This window comes from Heteronotia binoei, chromosome 4, assembly GCF_032191835.1.
Source record: "Heteronotia binoei isolate CCM8104 ecotype False Entrance Well chromosome 4, APGP_CSIRO_Hbin_v1, whole genome shotgun sequence".
NCBI lineage: Eukaryota > Metazoa > Chordata > Lepidosauria > Squamata > Gekkonidae > Heteronotia > Heteronotia binoei.
The window spans coordinates 62,880,488-62,906,734 of record NC_083226.1 but is presented as its reverse complement, the minus strand read 5'-3'; the positions used below and the strand labels follow the sequence as shown (position 1 = coordinate 62,906,734).

The 26,247-nt window shown below is 41.1% G+C and overlaps 1 protein-coding gene across 4 annotated transcripts in view; it reads left to right on the top strand.

The window, feature by feature from the left end:
- The window catches only part of DOCK8 (dedicator of cytokinesis 8), a 125,813-nt gene that overhangs the window by 72,984 nt on the left and 26,582 nt on the right, over nucleotides 1–26,247 (top strand). For 2 of the 4 annotated variants that reach the window (XM_060237417.1, XM_060237416.1), the window contains exons 22-33: nucleotides 350–525; nucleotides 1,156–1,251; nucleotides 2,511–2,606; nucleotides 4,811–4,960; nucleotides 7,001–7,114; nucleotides 11,271–11,426; nucleotides 17,247–17,386; nucleotides 18,540–18,709; nucleotides 19,806–19,954; nucleotides 21,463–21,645; nucleotides 22,242–22,377; nucleotides 24,341–24,428. In XM_060237417.1, the coding sequence (XP_060093400.1) occupies nucleotides 350–525; nucleotides 1,156–1,251; nucleotides 2,511–2,606; nucleotides 4,811–4,960; nucleotides 7,001–7,114; nucleotides 11,271–11,426; nucleotides 17,247–17,386; nucleotides 18,540–18,709; nucleotides 19,806–19,954; nucleotides 21,463–21,645; nucleotides 22,242–22,377; nucleotides 24,341–24,428 (1,654 nt within the window). The remainder of the gene's footprint in view (nucleotides 1–349; nucleotides 526–1,155; nucleotides 1,252–2,510; nucleotides 2,607–4,810; nucleotides 4,961–7,000; nucleotides 7,115–11,270; nucleotides 11,427–17,246; nucleotides 17,387–18,539; nucleotides 18,710–19,805; nucleotides 19,955–21,462; nucleotides 21,646–22,241; nucleotides 22,378–24,340; nucleotides 24,429–26,247) is intronic. The other 2 variants (XM_060237419.1, XM_060237418.1) reach the window with 1 other exon arrangement.

The window sequence follows — 26,247 nt, the reverse complement described above, 5'->3', positions numbered from 1 at the left end:
CCCCACCCCTCTCTGGGTCAGTTTCCCTCCAAAACATGGTCACCCAATCAGAGGGACAGAGGGGATCCTGGGATATGTAGGCTTTTCCTAGTAACTCCTAGGCAGGCTTCCCTGGGGCTTGCAGGCCTCACTAGGCCCAGGATCATGACAAGAGATCAAAGAGGAGATGAGACCAATCTCTTCAGGGCAACCAGTTCGCCCATAGATATCGCTGATGACTGCTGCTGTATGGGTCAGAACACCAATAGGGATGCTGTGCAACATAGGCAGTGGTAGTTTTTTTGTAGCTCCGTTGAGCTTGGCTGACGTGTAATGCTTAGTTGTGAAAACAATATTTTCCTCTTGGCAGGTGGAGCAAGCAGTGGTACTCTTCCTGAATCTCGTTATTATACTTATGGACGCACATCAGCTGTTTCAGTGGGCTCCAGACTCTTACAAAGTCGGGCAACCAGCTGTAGTAATCCAGATATTGCTGGAATCCAGTCTGCTGCTGATGAGGAAGTCAGAAGCATCATGTCGTCAAGGGTAAGAGGAGATAATACAAAACCTAGGGTCAGCTTTCATTTTGCAAAGATGCAGTTCCTAGAAACATTTGCCGCTGCACAGGATATTGCATACCTTGGTGTTGCATTGTGAACAAAGTTATTTACCAACGCTGGGAATAAATCAATATTTTTTATTATATGTTATAAAAGCTATGTTATAAAAAAAATGCTATCTCAAATGATTTTTTTTAAAACTTAGCCCTGGTTTCAGAAATAAAACGGCAAACAGCCAAACAGGAAGGAAATCTTCAGTTATCTCTGCCTGTCATCTTCAAAAAGTGACATTTGTATCTGACTTCTGGGTAATGCACTTCCAATACCTTTTGCAGTGTTGTTTGGTATTTCATGGGGGTACATGCTCATCACACAATGTCTCAAGAGAGAAGAGCTTTTTCTTTTCCAAGAGTTTGTCCAAGAATTTGGTTAAATCTGTGTTACAATTTAGAGAGGGGAAGGGGCATTAAAATTGGAAAGTGCAGTACTAAATTAGATCATGTGATGGCAGGTCTCAGTTTGAATTGTTAAATATAATGTGACTAGCTATTCCTTTCTTTCTTCTATTTTGTTAATACATATGCTTTTGTACGTGGTTTTTGTTCATTTTCTCTAGGTTGCTGATCGATGCTACAGTCGGATGTCTTATTATAGTGAACCCAGTAGTGATATATCAAGTGCCTGCACAAGTCCACGGCCATCCACTAAAAAGGTAGACTGCCTCATAAAGCAACATTACTCATTCACAAAAATCTCAGCAAATAAGTGTAAATATTGTAAACAGGCCACTATTAACACCAAACTTTCCTATATGAGGGAAAAGGAAGATTGATCTCAGGAAAGAAAAAAATATCAATGAGGAACATGAACCTTTTGGTGGAAACTCAGGGTCCAAGTCATTGAACATCAGGATTGGTCATCTTCCTGGAATATATTGCTCTGAGGGCTGGCTAGAATCCAAAACAAAAGTATCTAAAGTTAAAAAATCCAAATAAATCATCACTTCTACCTGATTACTAGTGAGCTATGCTATAAAACAGAATGCCTTAAATGAACCTTTTTAGAGATTGTTTTGCCTCCTAATGATCATAGTTGTTGGTTTTCTCCAGTGTGGCAGAACAGAAGTGAAAGGCAAATATTAAAGTGCCGGATAATCCTCAGCAGGCCCTCAGAAAGTACTTATTAATAGGGAAGAACGTTTACATGTTCCTTTTGGCTTAGGAACAGCAGGATAGAAAGCCCAGTATTTCAGGGAAGCAAAGAGCAACAGACCTTTGCAATGGGTGAGCAAAACTGAATGTTTTTTGCATTTCATACCAAGGTGTATAAGGTCAGCCCAGAATTATATATTCAGTTAAACCATATTTAATATGTTCTTTTCAAATATGGTGCTCATTTAATTCTTCCTTTGCTTTAACTACAACTAACAGGCTCACATGTTGCTTTATGTGTCAGTCTCCTTTTATGCATGTTTTCAGTTGCAGAACCAATAACTGAGCCATTCTGCCTGGATTCCAGAGGCCAGCTCTCTTGAGCATAAACCAGTTCAAGCTTGGTCTATGTTAGGCCTATGTCAATGCTAGTTTAAACAGTGTGCATTTATTAACAATGACTTAATTAATTAATTCAGCCTCAAATAAAATTCTATATTTGTTTGCATTTCTTGTTTTGCGGGTCTTTCAAATTCATTTTGCCAGAACTGGTTTTCTGTGTGCTATTACTGCCATTAACAGTGTGTAACAATGATTGCCCCCTCCCCTATTTGTCTGCATGCTGGCCTGAAATGCTGCTGTTGCTTCTTATCAATAGTCCTTTTTATTCAGCCTAATTGTGTTTGTACATGTGTATGTATATCTGTGTACACATGAACATGTGCATGCTGTTGTTTTAAATTTACCCCTCTCTGAATTATAATTTTAGTTATCCTGTTGAAAGCTAGCTTGTATTTTCATAATCAGTGTTTCTGTATAGCATTTTCATGAAGAGTTGGCACTTCAGATGGTGGTGAGCACTGGCATGGTGCGGGAATCAGTCTTCAAGTATGCTTGGTTCTTCTTTGAACTTCTGGTGAGTTTCTATAACAGCATTTTGTTTTGAGCAACCTGGGAATTAACAACAACGACTGCAGATGGCTGCAGATTTATACCCCACCCTTCACTCTGAATCAGAGACTCAGAGCGGCTTACAATCTCCTGTATCTTCTCCCCCCCCCCCCACAACAAACACCCTGTGATGTGGATGGGGCTGAGAGGACTCTCACAGCAGCTGTCCTTTCAAGGACAACTTCCTGCAATAGCAATGGCTAATCCAAGGCCATTCCAACTATTCCAGCAGGTGCAGGTGGAGGACTGGGGAATCAAACCCGGTTCTCCCATATAAGAGTCCGCACATTTAACCACTACACCAAACTGACTCTTGGTGGAATTTCTGAGCATAATGTTTGGATAGGGTATAAATGAAGAGATGTGAAGATAGCATTGATCCCAGCCCTTTTGTAGGAGTGTAAAGTGTTGGCAAATATTGAATGACAAAAGATTAATGACAAATCAGGTTTCAGAAAATTAGTAGCAGTCCTCCAAGGGGAAAATGGAGCCCTTGTCTTGCTGTAGACTCAGACATTTGATAAGACTGTATCAATAAGAGATTCTAGGAATTAAGACATAATTGTCAGTTAATTGCTTCTTGTCAAAGTAATTAAGGCATAAAAAGACACAGATTTTTCTTGAAAGGAGGTGGGGGGGCAGTAAAAACATGATACTAGGTTATTAAAAATAAAGGAGTGGAGGTGGCCACATGGCTGGTGTCACGTTTAAACAATGTCTGTAGTACATAGGGTTGCCAATCCCCAGGTGGCAGCAGGGGATCCCCCAGTTTGGAGGCCCTCTCCCCGCTTCAGGGTCATCAGAAAGCGGGGGGAGGGGAGGGAAATGTCTGCTGGGAACGCTATTATTCCCTATGGAGATTTATTCACATAGAAAATCATGGAGAATTGATCCATGGGTATCTGGGGCTCTGGTGGGGGGGCTGTTTTTTGGGGTAGAGGCACCAAATTTTCAGTAGAGCATCTAGTGCCTCTCCCCAAAATACCCCCCAACTTTCAAAAAGATTGGACCAGGGGGTCCAATTCTATGAGCCTCAAAAGAAGGTGCCCCTACCCTTCATTATTTCTTATGGACGGAAGGAATTGAAAAGGTGTGCTGTCCCTTTAAATGTGAGGGCCAGAAATCCCTTTGTAGTTCAATAATGCTTGTCACAGCCTTGATCCTGGCTCCACCCCCAAAGTCCCCAGATATTTCTTGAATTGGACTTGGCAACCCTAGTAGTGCAATGTGCATTGCATTAACAAAGCAAGAATCTGCGGCTCAATAATAGACCGCATTGCTGTAGTCATAGGCAATGGCTGACCCCTTAAATAATGGGTAAGTTTTTGTATGAATCACACCCAGCATCAGGTTTACAAGGAACCATAGGACTTTTTGTATTTAAAAAGTTTATTTAAAACATTTTTCTAACTTCAAAGTGGTACCGAATAAGTTTTATTAGAATACAATAAGTTCAAAATCACAGCACAATAAGGAGGAAAGAGCAAAATGATAATGTTCACCACCTCCCACATAGATGTTGGTTAGTTTTCAGGCTGATTTAAAACTCAACTTATTGATGGTGCATGGCCATGGCCTGCCCCATACCGCCACAACTATATTTTATTTTGCTTCCTTGTCAGTGATCTACTGGTCAGGGCAGCAAAGGATCTCAGTGGTAACACCTTGGTGAAAAAGATGTCTTAATTCCTGCTGTTTCTGATAATGCAGCTCAAAGTGGGCCACAAACAAGGAGTTACAGGCTAAGAGTCAAAGGCTACGAACCCCTTGGCTCTTGCCCTTCAACTTATGCCAGAGGCTTACACCTCTGGTAAGCTCTAGTCTTTTGAAAATACCTGAAAAGGGAAGGGGTGGATGCAGATCTTTCCCAACTGCTCTCCAGCTCACAAAGTTGCCTCTTGCAACTTTACACATTGTTATATTGCCTCAGGCAGCTGTACATGTTGTTATATACAGGGGTTATGGGTCTTAAAAATCTATGAAAATTTATTCATTCACAAAAGTTACATAACTTCATTTTATTTGCATGGTATGAATAGCTCTTTGTCAACTTTGATGCAATGAAGACAGAGCCTTCAGAAAGGCTCCCAAATGTTTTGTTCCTGTAAAATTCCCCATATGACTCTGCTTTACAGCCTTACTTTTAATAAATGGGATTTGTTTTTGAAGGTCAAGAGCATGGCTCAGTATGTTCATAACATGGACAAACAAGATATTCCCCGTAGAAGTCGGTTTTCTGATCGTTTCAAGGATGATATCACTACTATAGTTAATGTGGTCACCTCAGAAGTTGCAGCACTTTTAGTCAAGCCACAAAAGGTAATTTCCCAGTCTAGGATAAATAATTGTTACTAACATGGCATTTCATTCAGGACATACTACCAGCATTGGACATTGATTCCCAGGGTTGGATCCAGACTAAATTTTCCAATAGCAGAAGAACATCCTCTTTCTACTATAGTTCACTGATCTTCACAAAATGCTGCTTCTGGGGGAGAGGTGACCCCAAGGAATGTCATAAATTTGCCAGTAGCAGAAATTTAGTTTGGATCTTATGCCTAGTCTACTGCAATATTTCTGTAGAACATGTTTCTTAATGTCTGAAAAGCTGGAGTGAAGACAGACTGACTTTGTAAGTGTGGTGGAAGTGTACTGCTTACATATCCCCACATTCATTTTCCGGGCAAAGAATGTGGGATTAAACTACTCCCACCATGTTTGAATGTGTGTCTGTTTTGTCTCCCCAAATTTTTTCAGCTGTGTTCCGATGTCACTACAACATACCTCTTCCACTTCTCTCCCTCAGTGACAAGATTTTCCATCCTCTTCCTTCCCCCCCCCCTTGTCTGACTGAGCCACGCTAGCTGTTTTCTTCTTCTCTGAAGAAACTATGGCTATGCCACTCTGTCGCAGTCTGATATTTTGCTACTGACTCAGCCAAAGATGTAATCTGAGGGGAGGGTCAAGATAGCCCTTCAACTTAAACCACTGAAATGGCTTTTAAAATTTAAAAAATAACAAAATATTTTATTCAACATTGAAGGGCAAAGGTCAGGTGAAATCAGGGTAAAATTTCTGAGGTAACTTGAAGAAATTTCTGAGATACTGACTAAATCAGTACATGCACAGACTTCAGTTTCTATGTTTTAAACAGCTGAGAGTTTCTTGAACTATTCACAGTGATTTACAATAATCAGGATTATGGGCTTTTGTTTCAGTATTTCCTCAACATACCAGTGCACTGTCTTTGAGTATTTTCTGACTCTTTTGGTTTCCAGAAGGCTGGGATACTCTATCCTGTACCCAAATTCCTTCGCTAAACACACCTCTCCTTGAGCTTTACTGACTCTTCTGGTTTCAAAAGGCAGTCTCTACCCACACCAGACCAGGGATCTTTCCACTCTTCAGAGCTGTCTCCCTGTTTCAACCAGGTAGGGAAATTCTCTCTCTAGAAGATCTATCCCCTTTTCTTGGGCTGAATGGAAGTCTTCCCCTTACCCACTCTTCCTTGCCAACCTCTCCAGTACTCCATCTGTGTTAAACTGCTCTCAATCATGGCTGAATTCAGACTGATTTTCTCCTCAGCATTTTGCTTTCAAGTCTTTCTGATCAGCTTTTGCTAATCAATCATATTCCTTGGAACAGCCTGTCGCACAAGGCTCTCTGTGAAGAATTAACCTTTCACAGCCCTTTACTTCTTAGTTTTTTAAAGTGCAGTCTGTCATAGTCACTAACAAACTATAGTGTGTTCATGATGAAAGTATTCAGGAAGGACTCATGTACTCCCTCCCACCTCCCGCCTCTCATTGTGTATTGCACTGAAATTGAAACTTCCTGGTTCGGAGAATCGGAACTAACCTCAGTTTGTTGTGACATGAATCAGGTACTTTAACAAATCACATCTAGATTCAAGTCAGTAAACTAAACCACAGTTTAATCCTCATTTAGAATTTGGGTCTATGGAAAAGAAGTTAACTATAGTTTGCTAGGGTACCTAAATCAGAAGTCACCAAAAATGTAGTTAGTTCTAAATAATGAAGTCTTCAGTCCTGGTGCAGAATGAAGAGGGTGGGGGAAGCAAGTAATAACTGAATGTAGCCTTCCACCACACTGATTCGGTTTTTGTTTCATTTTATTTTATGAGCAGTCCAACAGAAGTACTTAAAAATAAGTGAATATTTTCCAAGATATATGTGCAAGATTTCCACAAGTCTTTTCAGAATCCTAAGTGAAATATTAAAATCAAGATTCACTAGATTTTATCTTCCATCACTGTCCATTTCCCATTTTATAATTTTTCATTAACAGATAAAAGCACTGCTGATTTTGTGTATTAACATCTTTTGCTTCATTTTAAAGGAAAATGAACAAGCAGAAAAAATCAACATTAGCCTGGCATTTTTCTTGTATGATCTTCTTTCACTAATGGATCGTGGATTCGTGTTTAACCTCATAAAACATTACTGCAATCAAGTAAGCCTCATTTTAAAACATCATATGAGCTTAGTTTCAGTTCACTTGATATTGTTGAAAATTGCCTTCATGGTTTAACTGGTGTGGAAAAGCCAAGACGGAGGATATCAACATAGTGATCAGTGGAAATGGATGTGTTTCACTTACTTGCATCCAACGGAGTACATAGAATGTGGGTTAGTTTTGCTGGACAGTATTTGTAATGGGTTCATAAATATTTTATGGAATTTATAATGCAATCCTAAGCAGCGTTACATGCTTATAAGCCCATTGCAGTAAATTGGTTTAGAAGGCTGTAACTATGCTCAGGATCTCATAGTTAGAAATGGTTCATAGTTAGAGTTTATGAAAATTAACATGTTATAGAAAAGACATCTTCTTAGGCCTACAAGAAGTACACAGGGAGATTTTGATATGGGTATCTGAACAAATTGTTGTTCATGTACAGGGGTTGGCTATGGCAGAGGTGCCCAAACTTCCTTGAGAGCAAGTTTGGTGTAGTGGTTAAGCGTGCGGACTCTTATCTGGGAGAACTGGGTTTGATTCCCCACTCCTCCACATGCACCTGCTAGCATGGCCTTGGGTCAGCCATAGCTCTGGCAGAGGTTGTCCTTGAAAGGGCAGCTGCTGTGAGAGCCCTCTCCAGCCCCGCCCACCTCACAGGGTGTCTGTTGTGGGGGAGGAAGGTAAAGGAGATTGTGAGCCGCTCTGAGACTCTTCGGAGTGGAGGGCGGGATATAAATCCAATTTCTTCTTCTTCTTCTTCCTTAACGTAAGAGCCACATAGAATAAACATCAGATGTTTGATAGCTGCAAGGAAGGAAGGAAGGTAAATAGCTGGGAGGAGGAGAGGAGAGGTAGAATGAAAGCAGCTTTAAATGCATTCTCCATGTTGCCAGCAGGCTTGGTTTGGAGAAGTGATTTAAAAAGACAAGTGCCTTCTCCAAGCTGGTCAATGGGGTGATGGGAGCTTTGAGAGCCACACAATATGTGTGAAAGAGCCACGTGTGGCTCCTGAGCCACAGTTTGGCCACCCCTGTGCTAGGGCATTGTCTACCTTAAATGTGTGAATCAGCTCTTTGAGTCCAGTAGAGAGGAGGAGTGGTATCTATGTGGACATCTATGTGTGACAGATTCTTCATTGGGCTGAGCTGATTATTTTGTCAGTTTTGGGGATTGCATGGTTCTTTTTTCATCTGTGACAACTTTTTCAGGCATATTCCTTTATGGTTCACTGAGCTGCAGACTACATGTGGTCACCACAGGGTAGCCATATGACAGCTGTGAGTTCCGCATGAGAACTCAATTCAGAAATGCCATAGGGCCCCAATTTGATTTAGGACTCTGGTGTGGGGAGACACTATTTTCCTTCCCCCCTTGTGCTATTTTCCTGGTTCAAAATGCCCTGCAGTGATGTTGTTCGCCCTGTTGTACATTGCAAGTTTGCATGTACAGCCCTTCACAGGGCAAATAACAGCCCCAGGGGAAATGGCGCAAGGAGGAAAGCGGGAGCTGCTCCTCCCCCAATGCCATGGTCTCAGTCCAAATTGGCCCCCTGTGGTGTTGTTTTTAAATTAAATTTCCATAGGGAACAAGCATGTCACTGCTGCAATCATGTGGTAGATCTAACAAATATTTTGGTCCTAGCAACTCTACTTAACTGAGCCAATTAAGATTTATTTGTCCATTTAAGAGACCTAAAAAAGCAAAGTAAAATTTTGGAGGGTCAATAAAATGGCAAGACACTTTCATGAAAATGTTGGAAGATTCGGTTGACCTGTTTTGCTTTGAAGAAGACTGCAGATTTATGCCCTGCCCTTCTCTCTGAATCAGAGACTCAGAGCAGTTTACAATCTCCTATATCTTCTCTCCACACAACAGACACCCTGTGAGGCGGGTGCATACATAACAGTGAGGCTGAGAGGGCTCTCACAGCAGTTGCCCTTTCAAGGACAACTTCTGTGATAGCTAGGGCTAACCCAAGGCCATTCCAGCAGCTGTAAGTGGAAGAGTTGGGCATCAAACCCAGTTATCCCAGATAAGAGTCCGCACACTTAACCACTACACCAAACTGGCTCTCAAATGGAAGACAAATTTATTCTCTGTCCTAAACCAACAAAGGCCCCAATTATATGGGCTGCATTTAGATAGCATGAACAAACTAGAATTTGTTTGTGAGTAGAGTTGCCAGGTCCAACTCAAGAAATATCTGGGGACTTTGAGGATGGAGCCAAAAGCAAGGTTGTGACAAGCATGACTGAACTCCAAAAGGAATTCTGGTCATCGCATTTAAAGTGACTGTGCACCTTTTAAATGCCTTACCTCCATTTGGAAATAATGAAGGATGGGGCACTTTCTTTTGGGGATAATAGAATTGGACCCCCTAGTCCAATGTTTTTGAAACTTGTAGGTATTTTGAGGAGAGGCACTAGGCGCTATGCTGAAAATTTGGTGCCTCTACCTAAAAAAAAATAGTTTTTGATACCCCAGAGCCCCCGATACCCACAGATCAGTTCTCCATTATACCCTATGGGAACCAGTCCAGCAGACATTTCCTTCTCCCCCCCCCTTTTCTGATGACCCTGAAGTGGGGGGATGGCCTCCAAACTGGGCTATTCTCTGCTCCCAGCTGGGGATTGGCAATCCTATTTGTGATAAATGTGAATCTGGTTAATTTTCAGGCTTGTGTGCCATCTTATTTACAATACCTTCAGTCTGTGGGCCAAACTGGATGTTACAGTGGTTATGGGTGTGTGGGGTAGGATGAAACAAGATTGTCTGGTTCCATTTCACTACAGGCTTAATCAGGATTGAGCCTTTATGTCATTTTTAAATGGCCCAATTCTTCTGTAAAATTGTGTTGGCAGCCACAGATATGACCTGCATCTAGTATGGCTATAACTCCAATTTGATCTGTAGTCCGAATGTGGCTATCTGAAATAACTGGGGTGTGTTTCTTTCGTCGTAATCAAGATTGTAAACAACAGTTTAGTTCTGGTTTAGAATCTCAGTTTCTGGGAAAGAAACGAATGGAGTGTATTATTGTGTCTGGACATCACAATAAATTGGAGTTACATTGCCTAAACAATAAATCGGAGTTATGTTTCAATTGCAGCATTGAACAATTTACATGAGATCCAATATAAACAAGGTTCATGCTCCTTACAAGCAAACTCCAGTTAGTTCATAAGGTCTGAATACAAACAGAATGCCCAAGCCAAGATGTTTCCTTTAAGTTAGAAGCCATGAGGGGAAACAATAAGCTGAATCTCTGTTGAAAGTGGTAGATCTTTCACATTCCATTTGCCTTCTGGGATCAAACTGAATGCCTAAGCTTTGTTCTTTGATCCAGATATTCCATTTTATGTATTTACTAAGAGGAAACTTTAGCTATCCCCCCATCAATTTTCTGTATTCAAAGCCCAACAGAGGCTAACAATTCTTATTTTGGTAGCACCTCCTGATATCACGGACTACCACAAAGTCATTATTACCACTTATCAGAAGCTGTATAAACAGCACAACATTTGTGTGCATCTCTTTTCTTTGTCACAAATACTAGAGTTACTTTTAATATGACAGTCTAGAAAATACAATAGTAAAATTATTTTTAAATTATAATTTTTTTAATGTATGTATTTAAACTAATGTTTGAATATTTGCTGCTTTGGAAACCCTATTTGGTCCCCAAGGCAGCAAATGTTTTAAATAAAATATTATAGAATATTATTTTCTAGAAATGTTTTAGATAAAATAAATAAATACTTTCCATACAAATTTGTTATTGCATTTGTCATTTCATGAAAGATTAGCCAAATGATTAACTGTACCACTAGCTGAGAACAACAGGGTAACAGTGGGAGGGCTTCTAGTGTCCTGACCCCACTGATGGACCTCCTGATGGCGCCTGGGTTTTTTTGGCCACTGTATGACACAGAGTGTTGGGCTGGATGGGCTATTGGCCTGATCCAACATGGCTTCTCTTATGTTCTTAATGACTGATGGTTGCAAATTTACCAGATGCAAGAATTACAAAAGAGCTATTTGTGGTATTTAATATTTTAAAGTTACTAATGAAAATTATTGCTGGAGACAGGGATGTTCTCTATAAAATTATGTATTCATCTTATACCTTTTTTGGATGTTTATTTTTCAGTTGTCAAATAAACTTAATTCACTTCCAACATTGATTTCCATGAGGCTGGAGTTTTTGCGAATTCTCTGCAGTCATGAACATTACCTCAATTTGAATCTCTTTTTCTTGCCATCAGGATCCGCCCCATCATCTCCCTCTCCTTCTCTGTCATCTCAGGTAAATGCTTTTCAATTCTTCTAAAATAATGTAATTATATATGGAGAAAGCTGGGGTAGAATTTGCATAGAAGTCAAACCACCCTTGATGGTAGCATCCAGTGTACACAACTGACAGAGGCAACATTTGGTCACTGAAGTTGGGTAGTTTGGGAGAGGTATTGGTTTTTTTTTGCTGTTTTTGGTTTTGTGGAGACTAATCTCTCGGTTGTTTTGATATTCTAGTTTTTCCTTTTATGGGCTTCTGAGGAGTTTGCTCCTTGTTTTTTAAATTGTTATTCATTTTTTCTTGGTTTGTTGGGTCTTCTGGTTTTCTTTAGATAGAGGGTTACAAAATGCTTATTTCTCCACAACATGATTGATGAGGTTGGCAGGCAGTTCACTAGACACTTTAGAAGGACTGCATTTACTTATAGTTCATCTACTTGGCCAGCCACAGAGATGAATTGCAAGCTTTAGAAAGAAGTTTCTAGAGCCCAAGAAGATCCCCCTCCCTTTTGTTTTCAGCGCAGCCTTTCCACCCCCAACAGGAGAGACAGAAGGACATTTTTCTCAGTTCTCTTCTTGCTGCAGTAAGAAGAAAATGATCAGTGAGCATTTAGAAGAGAGAGTGAACTAGTTCCCTTATTATTTTGATACCATTTGGTGAAAAAACATTCACTCAGGAATATCTGCCATTTTCCCTGCATGGAAAATTACAGGCAGACATCTGAGCTTTAATGGAATCTGACAAGTCTTTACAATACAATGACATTTCCAGAAACTTTAAAAACCAATATGCTTTCCCTTTTAAAAATTATGTTAAGGAATTAAAACAATATTTTTTCAAGTGCACACCCTTATTAATTTTTTCCAGTGCACCCCTTCATTCCAACAATCTGAGATCTGATGGACTTTTGGACTGATAGGTCACTACTGTAGGGGCAAAGTTCTTTCCAGTTTAGTTTGCATTTTAAGCTCTTTTATACTGTGTTTTTAAAAGTTTTAATTGTTTAGTTCTTTGATGTAACCTGCCCTGAGCCTGTTCTGTGGGAAGGGCAGAATATAAGTAGAATAAAATAAATAAAATATGAAAGACCTCTAATCCAAACTCTAAGATGCTGATGCCAAACAATACACACTGTAATCAGTGTTCCCTTTAAGCTGTGGAGTATTGTGAGCAAAAATTCTACATTGTGAGCAAGCAATTTGGCTGCTGCATAAATTAGTTAGCTCTGGGGACCATCCTTCCTGAACTAAGACAAAAATGTATGAGCGGGGGGTTAAAAAACTGTGAGCTAGCTAACACTAACTCACTGACAGTCTGACTTAGTAGAAGGCAGGTTCATATATTCATGACCTCAATTACATTCATGAATCCTTGTATTGGTTTGATAGGACATCTGGCTTGCCATATCTCATGTCAGCTGTTTTACACACCACTTGCAGTTATCACATGAGAAACACATGAGAAACAGCCGGGAAAAATCTAATGGCTATCCCTGGGCCGAAAGAGATTAAACACCAAAATATCAGAGCACGGGCCTTTTCAACCGCGGCCCCTGCCCTATGGAACCAACTCCCTGAGGAGGTGCGGGCCCTGCGGAACCTTGACCAGTTCCGCAGGGCCTGCAAGACCACCCTTTTTAAACTTGCTTACCCAGACTGCTAAAGAAGGCTGTTAATAAGGATCCGCCAACGCGGATCTAGACCGCTGTATATAAAATGGCAGAACTAGCGTCAAACATCATCAGCACTGTCAGACTAAACTATTTAATTGTATAGACTGGTTTTTAATGCTGTTAAATAATGTTTTATAATGTTTTATATTGTTTTATATTGTTAAATTTAAAGGTTTTATTATACTGTATGTTATTGAGAAATGTTGTTAGCCGCCCTGAGCCTGCCGAGGCGGGGAGGGCGGGATACAAATAAAATTTATTATTATTATTATTATTATTATTATTATTATTATTATTATTATTATTATTATTATTATTATTATTATTATTATTATTATTATTATATTAATACTAGCTTACCCTAATAAACTGGAATCAGCTGAATACTCACAGAATACTATACTCACAGAATACTATACTCACAGAAATCTGTGGCATTTTTTCAGAAAAGGCAAATGCGGTTGTTCCAAGCACTGGAGAGTCACATTGATTGTTCACCAAGGGTGATGATCCATCAAACCCATTCAGTCACTAAAAGAATGTATATTGCAGTTGCTAGTAAGCCAGTCTAGTAATTCTAACCAAAGTATTTTGTGTCCTTACGTATAGCATAATATGCTGAAACTGATAGGATTTGGAAGGTCATGGCAAACAAAATAGGCTCTTTCTGAGTTCATTGCTTATATGGAAGAGTAAAAAAGTGCACATCCCAAAACTACAGCAGTGTGGCTGGAGCTTTTGTATTCTGTCAGATTGAGGTTTGGACTAGATATCTGCTGAGAGAGAGAGATTCTGTACGATATTAACTTTCCCTTGGCAAGCTGTCTTTCCAGAGGACAGCACAAGGAGTACTTGGATTGTGCCCTGATCGCTCTATTTTCCAAGGCCTCTTTTTTGTGAGCAACATTGTAAAGATGTTCTCAGTAGAGAATGCAGTTGGTTAGACTGTGCTCTGTGTTATCTGGAGGGATGGGATTTCCATTTGAATTTCCAGCATCAGAACATTTTAGGGTGGCATCAGAACATTTTAGGCTGGCATCAGAACATTTTAGGCTGGCATCAGAACATTTTAGGGTGCTGTCCTTCCTATACCGTTGTTCACCCTCAGCCATTTGGGCAGAAATCCTTAGATTTCTTTGTGGTCTCTCTTAGGCCACAATGCACAACCAGGGCATTTTTTGAGCAGGAACGCACAGCAACATAGTTCCAGCTAGCTTTGTGTCAGGGGTGTATGGCCTAATATGCAAATGAGTTCCTGTTGGGCTTTTTTCTACCCAAAAAGCCTGTGTGAAACCATGGTGATGTCAGGGAGTATGGCCTAATATGCAAATGCATTCCTGCTGGGCTTTTTCTACAAAAAAAGCCCTGTGCACAGCAATTTCTGAAACCTTTGAGAGCTTTAGCTAAAGAGTCCATGTTTGTGTCTCTCCCTTCAGAGAGGGAGAGTGTGTGCTCTGAGGAATGGGATGGGTGCACATTTGCAAGACTATGTCTTTTGTACACGACTATATCAAAATTGGCTGTGGCTGTTCAATATTCAGTCTTGCACCAATAGCATTTGGAGAGGGAGCTGTGGCATGGCTTGCTGAAGGTTCCAGGTTCAGTCCCTGTGACTTCTCCACTTTAAAGGATCAGGTAGTAGGTGATATGAAAGATCAGTGCTGATTTTAATGGACAAATGGTCTGATTCAGTATAAGGCAACTGCATATGTATGTATATGCACAGAGAGGCTATAAAAGATTAATTTAAGTGTCCTGAGTGCAAAAATGTCTCTATCAAGACTCTATGGAAGACAACCAGAATAGTTCTAACATGTTTTTCTGCTAGAGGCAGAAAATCCATGTGGCACCCGCATAATAATTTTAATAGATATTATTTAAAAATAAATAATCTACAGTTATCAGCCTTTTAATAAAATCTGCCACCGTAGAAAGTGTTTGAGTCACCATGTCTAATGATAGGTCTGGTCCTGAAGTTGTGTTACTAAGAGCTGTACAGGTTGCTCCTGATGGCTGCAATCCACCATATCTATACAGGGAGTCATTTCTGAAGGCTTTCCTTGAGACTGTCTTTAAGACTTGAAACATGTCTTGGGTTTTTTTGTAAAATTGCTTGCTTACTGCTGATTCTTGGCACAAGTATTTGGAAACCAGATTCCAACCTTTAAAAACAACTAAGCAGCTTCATCAGGATGCATTCCAGCAGCTTAGAGCTAAGACAGTATTCAGGAAAGGAATCTATGGCTGCTAGGTAAGAGTATTGTCTCCTTTTATATCCAAGGATAACCTGCAAAAGTAGACTTTTGCTTCTGTTGCATGATTTAATACTGCCTCTGACTAGTCAATGAGCACTTCTTGTCCCCTTGCAAATTATCTGCCAACTAAAAGTGGTGCATGCAGTAAAAGTAGCTTTTGGTTAGTGCAGCATTGGCTGTTGTGGGTTGCTGAGTAATAATTTGTTGCTTATTTGTGGAGTTCAGCACAATATGCATCTCACCAAGCCTCAGCTCATATATATTTTATATTTAAGGAACATGAGAAGCTATCATAATATGAAGGGTACTTCTGAGCACATGCAGAGTGCACTTCTCTTCTTGAGTAACCACAACTACTATTTATCAGGGAAGAGGGAACAAACTTCAACCCAAAATACTGCTTTAAAAAAATTACCAGTGGATCAGCTGTTCATTTGCAGTTGCACAAATTCAAAGTAATTGTTTGCTTGCCCCTGGTAATTCCTTTCTTTCCCAGACACATTTTTTTCGTTATCAGTATCATTTGGCATGCAGCACTTGCATACCATCTTCACATTTGTTTCTGTCACAAACGGTTGGATCATTGTAAAAAAATCAGATCCTGTATGTCAGATCTGCCTTGGACTATGAAGTAGTCTGCAGAAAATTCCACTGTGGCTTTAAGTTTCCAACATGGACATGTAGAATTTATCTAGATTGGGGTGGAGGATTAGTGTCAAATGAAACACTGACAATCTTCTGAGAAGGATGTAGTCATCAAGGACTGTCTTTGGTCCATCTTATTGAATCAAGAAGCAGGCAACAGAGAGCATCCCCTGAGTGAAAACAAATTTGAGGAAGGAATGTGGTCTGTAGAATAATCTTCACTATGACATGAATCACATGTAACAGCAAACTATGATTTGTTGTTACAGAAACCAGCCTTCAAAATCATCAGGCCCACATGCTCCCTCCCCTTTTTCCTCCCTTTGTGGTTGGGATGTAGAAATTACTATTTTTAAACTGCACAAACTATGGCTTGTTCTCTTTCCTCCATAGAAGGATTCCTGCTTTGGAGGGAAGAGAACAACCCACAATTTGTGACATATGACTCATGTGACTCTTATATTAGTACTAGTCTTGGCAAACTGCAATGAATACAGCAAAAAGAGACATTATCAAGCTGTTTTATACTTAATCAGATTGCTGGTACATGTCATCTGCTATCTGACTTGCACTGCTTCTCCAGGATCTCAAAAAGAGAATGGCCTACCCCAGTTCCTGCTAAGAGCCAAAGGGTACCACACATTTTTGAACCAGTCTTACTTTCCCTGCAGCCACACAGTAGCTGCAGGGGGCATAATTTTTAATCTTGAGGGGCTAGATTCAGCTCAGAATCACAGTAGGGGGGAAGAGGGGCTCATACCTCCCCCCTAAACCTTTTTTCCTGAAGCTGAAATGATGGGGGGGTGTTTATTTGCATAACCTTGTTGCAGTCTATGGAGTATTCCATGCACATGCAGCTCCAAACTGGGGTAAATAACTCCTTTCTGGGGCCATTTTGGCTCAGGAAAACAGTGCAAGGAAGAAGGCAGAAACCTTTTCTTCCTGCATGCTGAGGACCTGAGCCAAACCGAACCCCCAGAGTCTTTAAAAACACCATTAGCTTCAGGGAAAGCAAGGAACCCAGAACTGACTCATTAAAAAACATATGTAGTTTTGTTCCTTTAAAAAGAAAAACTAGAAATTGTTGTTATTCCTCCCGAGTAGGGACCTCTCAGGACAGACCTGAGATAATGAGAGAGAGAATGATGAATGATGAGACAGAATGCAGAGCTGTTTAATAATGATGCAGTGAAATCCATGCATTAAATTTGATTGTAATCGCTATTTCACCTCCACCCCCTGTCCTTGTACATTTGGCAGAATTCAAGCTCCTGCTCAAGTTTCCAGGATCAAAAAATTGCCAGTATGTTTGACCTAACAGCGGATTATCGACAGCAGCACTTCCTAACTGGCCTCCTCTTCACAGAGCTGGCAGCTGCCCTGGATACCGAAGCAGAAGGGTAGGATTCAGATTTTACCAAAGGACCTGCTGTGTGTTCAGTGCTTGTGTATTATGAGGAAGATGTGCACTGAATTTTCAGTCAAGCTTCTTGAAATATTCACTGCACTCTTGAGTCACTGATCATAGTACTCAGACCCAGAAGGTGCACTGTTTTGTTTTGGGTGAGTGCCATAGCCTGAAATGTAGAAGCACTGCTTCAATGACAAACCAAAGGTAGAAGACTGCACTCCTCGTATTTATAACAGCATAGCCAGTGAAGAGTCTTCATCTTGCCTGCCAGTCATAGAGGCTAGAAGTGTGCACCCAGGGCTTTTGTTCTGGAGGGAACATGGTGGAACAGAATTCCAGAACCTCTTTATGGAAACAGAGTTCTCAAAAAGTGTTTAAAAGTTCATGAGGAGCACCTGTGTGTTTCTCCTTCATTTCCCTCTTGTGAGTTCCAGCACCTCTTTTTCCAGAAAAAAAAGCCCTGTGTACATCCATGTTCCATTCTGTACCTGAGGTCTTTCTGGAAGCTCACTAGGCTATGTTCTGACTTCAGATCCTTAGGTTTGTGGTTCAAGACCTTGAGTCCTGATCGTGGAATTTTCTGAGAATAAAGTATGTGCTCTGTTCTATTGAGAACACATTACTCTGTTCCTTGGCCCACCTGTCAAATCTGACACACCTTGGGAATTCTGTATTCAGAACTCACAGAGATGTTTAAATCTTAACTCCCTGGCATTTCGGGCGCCTGATATGAACTGTGCACAGCATGGAGGGAGAAGAGGCTTAAGCCCCCCTCCTGTGCCATTTTCCTGACCTGTAATGAGCCTGATGAGCTGCTGTTTGCCTCATTGCAGAAACATTTGTGTACTGATGGGCTATGCATAGGTTTCTCCATCCAGGTAAATAGCAGCTCTCCAGGGTCACTTCAGATCAGGAAATGGTGTATGTGTCTCCTCTGCCCATGTGCCACAGTCTCAATCAGAATGGGGCCACCAGGAGCCTAATTAAGTTTCAAAAATCACTGGGAGGCCTGAACACAGAACTTTCACTGCCTGTGTCGCTTGACATGCGGGACAACCTGGGAACAATGAACTTGTGGATAAATCCTTATTCACAACTTCACACATGTTTCAGTAATAATTGTTCTTTCTTTGCACCAACAGAATAAGCAAGGTGCAGAGGAAAGCTGTCAGTGCTATCCATAGTCTACTGAACTCACATGACTTGGACAAATCCTGCATGAAACCAGAAGTGAAAAGGAAAGTTGCTGCCCTTTACCTACCATTGATCGGGATAATTTTGGATGCACTTCCACAGCTACATGATTTTACAGGCAAGATATGATGTTGTGATTTCATTGGTGTCATGTCCTGAGTGGCAATGAAAAGACCAAAGGGATGAGGTTTGCTAGAAGAGTTTTATTTGATTAAGTCAACTTCCCTCATAATATATGGCAATATACATGGGTTTAATGAACAACTTGATTTCAAGCTGTAAATTAGTGAATTTTGGAAGCCTTTCTATGAGCCACATTCTTTCGAAGATTGACAGTCAGTTCCTCTCACTCACTGGAAAACTATCTTCCCCTTCTCAGTATCCAGGACCTTTGTGGATGTTCCACAGAGAGAGAGAGAGAGAGAGAGAGATTAGGAAAGGAAAGGTCCCCTGTGCAAGCACCAGTCATTTCCGACTCGGGGGTGACGTTGCTTTCACAACATTTTCACGGCATACTTTTTATGGGGTGGTTTGCCATTGCCTTCCCCAATCTTTTACACTTTCCCCCCAGCAAGCTGGGTACTCATTTTACCGACCTCCAAGAATGGAAGGCTGAGTCAACCTTGGGCCGGCTACCTGAATCCAACTTCCGCCGAAATCGAACTCAGGTCATGAGCAGAGAATTCAGACCAGAGTACTGCAGTACTGCTGCTTTACCACTCTGCGCCACGGGGCCGTTATAAGTGAGATTAGGTTTATGTGTTAACAAACTTCTTTGTTAATGCATTCACTATGCAATTAAGAGACAGCCTCACCTCTAGCAAGATCATCCCTACCCATTTCACTTCATCTTGCTTCCTAGATTAGTTTTATAGAGATGGAATTCCATCCTGAATATTGCTCAAAGTTTTGTCTGCTCCTTTAGTGACATTCTTTGGTAGGTAGTATGTTGTCAAGGCATGGCTTTGATGGCTGAGTGATCATAGTTTTTCAGTATTCCTTTTGCAAATCTATTTTATGTAGCCTTTTGCTGAGTTTTTATCTAATGCTATTAAAATAGCTGTGCTAATAGGTAACTATCTCCTATCTTCTTCCTTTTAAAACGATTTGAAATGTTCTTTGGAAACATTTCAAAACACTATTTTTCTGATAACATAACTGAAATTAACCTCCAACTGTAGGCAGTATGTAGTGGTAAAAGGTTTCTAATGTAGTTTCAGATGGTCGTGGTGGGAAAGGACGCACTGGAACCCTAGATGAAGAACAAGAGGCTGCAAATGCAATTAACCAGAACATTGCTCTTGCTATTGCTGGAAATCAGTTTAATGTCCTAAGGACTTCCGGCCCATCTGTGTCCACTGTGGTAGGTCTTCTCCCAATGCATTGTTGCACAGACAGCCATTTTATATGCTCTATTTAACAGTCTCATTTACAAGAGGCAGCTTTTAGGAGTCGTGATTTTCTGGTTGGCCTGAAATGAAACGTGTGTGTGTACCCAAAGGAATTTTTCTAAAAGGAGAAGGAACAAGATATTCTTTAATTTTTCTCCTCTTTCTGAATTTGTTGCTGCTCTTTTCAAGTGTGCCATTTCCACCTGCAAAGAGAAGCAAAAGGACTTATTAGCAATATGTCTATCAGTCTGTCTACCTAGTAAGGCTATTGCCTTAAGCAGAAGTTAGAATCAAAAATTATTTTTTAAAAAACTTACTCAGTAAGCATTATCTAGACCAGGGGTGTCAAACATGCAGCCCAGGGGCTAAATCAGACCCCCAGATGGCTCCTTTCAGACCCCTGCTTCCTTCTCTCTCTCTCTTGCTTCCTTTTGCATCTCAACTTGCTTTGCAAGGCTTGCTCAATCATACAGGAGCTATAGAGCAAAACCTTAATTTTCTCCATTGGTTGAGGCTGGGGAGACAGGGAAAGAGCCAGAGCTTCCTTTGCCCTGTTCCTTGGATCCCATGGGAGAAATACAAAGAAAGCACCTTTAAGACCAACAAGTGCTAATGTTTTAAGCATGGTTTAACCTTTTTTAAAAAAATTTAGTCATGTTTGTGTCTTTTAAAAAGTTTATATCTCTGTTACCTAAATAGGACACACATGACCCGCCCAATGGCCTAGCCCGGCCTGATATGGTCTTATTTATGTCAGATCCGTGCCTCATAGTAAATGGGTTTGACACCCTGATCTAGACTGTTGTGAAGCAGCAGGCCATGAGCAGATCTGCTCAGAAGAGAGCCCTCTCCAGCTAACAGATTAGTTGCTAGAAGTCACATCAGTTGGTAGGCTAGGATCTTCCCTGCCTGAAAAAGGAATCTATCCAACACAGTTCAAGCCTCTTGCTTAAACAGGGCCCTCTCTAGCTGGCAGATCTACTGCAGCCCTTCAATATTTGGAAATTGCTCCATTTCAAACAGGAAACTAAGAGTCCTTTCTGCTAGCAAATGTAGTCATAAGTAAGCACTCGGCTCTGCAGATAGGGCTGCAGCATGCCCCTTAATATGGATTCCTTCCTAGCCAAAAGATCTACATGGCTATTGCATATCTGGCAACTCAAAAGAGTGTTCCAAGCAGCAACTGGTGAACACCCCCCCCCCCCCAACAGTTGATCTCCATTTGAATCCTATGACACTCTTCTACCAAGTTTTATTCTAATGGAGAATAACTTCAATGGAGAATGGAAGTCTTTTTGAACCAACAGGCACCTTTCTCCTTTGGAAACAAAAATTTCCCTCAAAGGAAGACCGAAGGAGGTTGTGGCCTGTCTGTTCTCTTTGATGTTTGATGACACTGTTAATTTTTACTCTGGATTGAGATTATTATATTACCTCTATCATTTCCTTCTTATGAATTTCTTGATTTTTCTCTTCCTAGCCATACAAACAATCCAACATTTTAAGTCCAGAAACTACCCGCTGCCTGTTAATCTGTTTCCTATGGATTATGAAAAATACTGATCAGAATCTTATTAAGAAATGGATCTCAGATTTGCCATCTGTGCAGCTGAACCGGATTTTAGACCTTTTGTTCATCTGTGTCTCAGCTTTTGAGTACAAGGTAAGTGTATTGTCATCCAATCCAGGCTTTTGCTCATTTTGAATTCCATTGCCCAGTATTGGATTTCTAACATGGAAATGCATCCTGCAAGTGTATTTCATCTGTGTTTCCTCCTGCAAAATTCTAGTCTCAAATAACTAGCTTTAGATTCATGAGTGTGTGTGTTTAAAGACGTACTAATCAGAGCTGGATTAACAATTAGGCCACACTTTTAGGGGCCCCAGGCTGGCTCCCCCTCCCCCCCCAGTTTTCCCCCTGCTTGCAACCCTCCCAGCCTGCACACATAGCCAGCAACTGAGCTGCTCTTTGCCCAACTTGCCTGGTGCGGCTCCTGCTGGCGTGTCACCAAGTTTGTCTCTCTCTGCCTTTCCCCTGCAGCTTAGTAAAAGGGGCTTTTAAGAAGGTGCCTGCAGCCTGCAGTGGGGGCTGCAGGCAGCAGGGCGTGTACTCAGACACTGAGATAATTTGCAAGGCCTCCCCCCCAAGATTTCGGCTGCCTAGGGGCCTCCACAGGGTTTAATACGGCACTGGTACTAATCTAGATGCATCAGTTAGAGAGTTTAGCTGCTTAACTTTACTTCCTTATGTCCATTCAGGGTAAGCAGAGTTCTGACAAAGTCAGCACTCAAGTGCTCCAGAAGTCAAGAGACGTAAAAGCCCGCCTGGAAGAGGCTTTACTAAGAGGAGAGGGAGCCAGGGGTGAAATGATGAGGCGCTGCAGGATGCCAGCTGGTATGCTGTTTGTCCATTTTTATCAGTGAATCCACAAGCAAACTGTAGATATAAAAACTTTAAAAAGCAACTAAAATATCCTTTGTAAAGCTAGCAATCTCTGAAGAAGTAACAGAAAGGATATTTAATTCTTCTGGATCACAGCTCATTTTCTTAGTCACAATGTGCCGCCTGTTCCTAAAATTACTGCTTTAAGTTAATATTTAGTATCATTGTTATGTTAAATTCTGACCACAGTCATACAATTCTGGAAGCAGTCCTTGCTGAAAGAGCTTACCATCTAAGGGCCTCTTCCAAAGTTAACTGTTATAGTACAGGAACTGTGCCAGCCTGGTTCCTTTCCATCTCACTCAAGACTGCAAGGTCATGTGGAAGGAGTTCACCATATGCCTTCTTCCTTTGCAAATGTGACCAGAATAATGTTTACTTGGGAAGAAATTCCATCCAAGACTTCTCCCTGTGGGAAAGTAACCTTATCATAGGATCCTCCCATATTAAATTTAAATTATTGGATGGCATTGTGTAGACTGCCAGGAGATCTGAATATTATCTGACAGCTGCAAGTTCTAACTCTTAGCATTATGCTGCTGAAGAGCTAGACTTGTTTTTTTAGGGGCTGAGAGAGCTTTGAAAGAACTGTGTCTCTGCTCACGTCCAAGGTCACCCAGCTGGCTTCATATGGAGGAGCAGGGAATCGAACTGGGTTCTCCTTCCACTGCTTTTAACCACTGCACCAAACTGGCTCTCTATTCTCCCATGCAATCTCAGACCACTCTGAAGTCGGTTCCACATCAGAAGTTGAAAAGAGCTCCTAACATAAGCCAACTATGTCAGAGAAAGAGAAGGACAGGGTTTATGATAGGAACAATGAAGAGTAAAGAACATTTATTAGAGAGCAGAAAAAAGGCCAAAAGGTGAAGTGTACCTGCTTCAGAATAGTACCAGTCTTAGCCATCAGTCCCAACAATCACCTGCTTTGGAGGATAAGTGATTCTGGGGTGACCGCCTGCCTCTGACCTTGCTGCAAGAAGTAGAAGAGAAGTGGTTCCATACATTCTCTCATTTAGAGGTGAGTGAGTTGTATCCAACCAACTGCCAGTGCATGAACATGGAAAGCACTGATGATCATGCATTTTCCCCATGTTCCCCTTCCTCCATTTTACCCATGAAAGCGATGCCTGGTGTCATGGGATCCACACAGACAAAAAGGTGCCCTAGTCAGGGAGGTTGTGAGGAGAGAGAATTGGGCCCCTTGATGCCCAATGACTGCTCCATATGGCTCCCCACCAGCCCACACTGCTTTTTGTGCAAGTGGGTCCTGTTATTCCAGTGACCATCTTTCCAGGGCTCAAAGGGGTCTACTGGGGGAATATGTGAAAATGCATATTACTCAGGGCTGTCTCCTGGTGACTGGGTAGTCTGTTTCACCCAGGTCTGGAATTTGCAGTACTGCAGTCCTAAGCTCTGCTCACGACCTGAGTTCAATCCCCGGTGGAAGCTATGTTTTCAGGTAGCCGGCTCGAGGTTGACTCAGCCTACCATCCTTCCGAGGCCGGTAAAATTAGTACCCAGGTTGCTGGGGGGAAAGTGTAAATGATTGGGGAATGCAGTGGCAAACCACCCCGTAAAAAGTCTGCCGTGAAAACATTGTGAAAGCAACATCACCCTAGAGTCGGAAACGACTGGTGCTTGCACAGGGGACCTTTCCTTTCCTTATGTCCTATCTATGCTTCTAGGCCACTTCACACCCTGGCCCCATTCATGCCTTGCTGTTCTTGGGTGCATTTTGTTCCCATCTGTAGTAATTCAGTGATTCCATATCAAACATGTTTTCCTCTGTGCATAAAAAGTTACAGTTTTCTTTGTTGATATCACTGTGGATGTAGCTTCTTGCAGAAACAAATATCCCTTAAAAATGTTACTATTAAAGTTTCAGTCTGATTTGTGTACATTGCCCATGTAGGGAATGACCGGTTCCCAGGGATGAACGAGAACTTACGATGGAAGCGAGATCAGACACACTGGCGGCAAGCAAACGAGAGGCTAGATAAGTAAGTCATTTAATGAATTTTCTGTCACCTTCATCTGAACAGCTTCTCTCAGGGGCCATCCACTTCCCCTCCTTGTACCAAAAAACTCTTATCTCTAAGGCATCCCAGGGAGATATCTGCATCACTTTCTAGAATCCTTGTACTGAGGCTACTGGAATCTTTTTACTCCTACAAGCAGGTAAATCATCAGTATTTATGAGAGGTTAGCTTTAAATGAATTGATTGTTCAGACCTGTAAACATTTTTTATCAGTGAAGCACAAGACAAAAATATGAGTGCATTATTTTATCTGTAAAATATGATCTGGGTTCCTGTTTCTCATCTTCTTTATAGCTATGTGAAAACTGCCAACAAAACTGAATGGAAGAAAGTAGTGAGCTTTCCCTACATTATCAGTGCTGGGTTGATTGAAGTTGAAGCAGTGGCTGTTGAGATATTGCATTAATGCAAAGCCCTTTCTCTGCTGTCTTGCCACTGGATAAAATGAGAAGTCTTCCATTTCCTCAGTCCCTAGGAACATAAGGGGAACTGCTTGCCTCCTCTTTTGCTTAAGCAGTGAGATGCTGCAAGATGGGTCGCCACATGACCAGTAGCAGCAAGGGGACTCCAAGTCTGGTTTAGAGCTAGTTTCTTTCAGGCTGAATTCCATGGGGATGGTAGTTTAACTTGGTCTGCATACTCTGTGGGTGTGGCAACTGCCTCACAGTGCATGCTCTGTATTAGCCATCTCAGGAAGTTCTGTCCAGTTCATAATCAACAGAGTAAGAATGTTGGAGTGAGCCAAACGGGCTGAGTTTTTCTCAGGACAAAGTAGTTGCAGTATGTTATTGGCCCCAAGGAAAGAGTCAGAGCTGATGTGGCATGAGTGTGGGTACTCTGGGTACTCTGATTTTAGTAACACAGTGCAAAGTGAGGCAGAGACCTGCATCTGTAGATGTTTAGTACAGGTGTGAGTCTAGTTCAGTGCAATTTATTTTTTGTTTAAATTGCACAACTATGTGCAGATGTTTCTGCAGGAACGATATTACTTTCATGATTTTTTAATTCCTTTATTTTAATTTATCAATGATGCTAATCAGGGATCCATTGCAAATGTGTGTTTGTATAAATGAATGAACATATATAAAGATACAATAGCTAGGAAAGGGGGCAATTCCATTTCCCAAAGATGGTCATTTTAAAAGTATTTTTAAAAAAAAAACAAAAAACAGTAAATCATAACTGAAACCTGAAAGCCTGCCACTGACTGTAATTTCTGTGCTACACAAACCCTTTTTTATGGGAACAAGGACCATTTACAGAAACAGATTGTCTGCCCTTATCAGGAGTTTCCCTTTCCTTAGCACACACTCCCTACTAGATCTGATATTTTAATCAGTGTGGGTTGTGTGTAAAGTGGAAGGAAAACTTTCAATCTTATGAACTAGCACAGATTTTGAGACCTAGACAGGTCTCAAAACAGTGTGATAGTGAAGTTGTTTTGTTTTGTTTTGTTTTTTTGCTTTGAGTTGTATACATAAACAAAAACGCCAGCTCAAATCAGGCCTTGCACTAAATCAAGTCTTGTGTTAAACATAATTTAGAATCGCAATAAGGGCTAGAAGTTCCAAACACACATGAAGACACATGAAACAGAGCTGCTAGTATGCTTCAGTGTCCCACCTGCTCAGTATTCCAATTTCTATGATTCACGGACTTTCAGTAGTGGAGCCATGGCACTTACTGCACCAAACCATACTTCACAAACCCACTCTGTGCCATATTTTTTTGATTCACAAATCATGGCTTCTCAAGTCAGATGTCATATCAAACTACCATG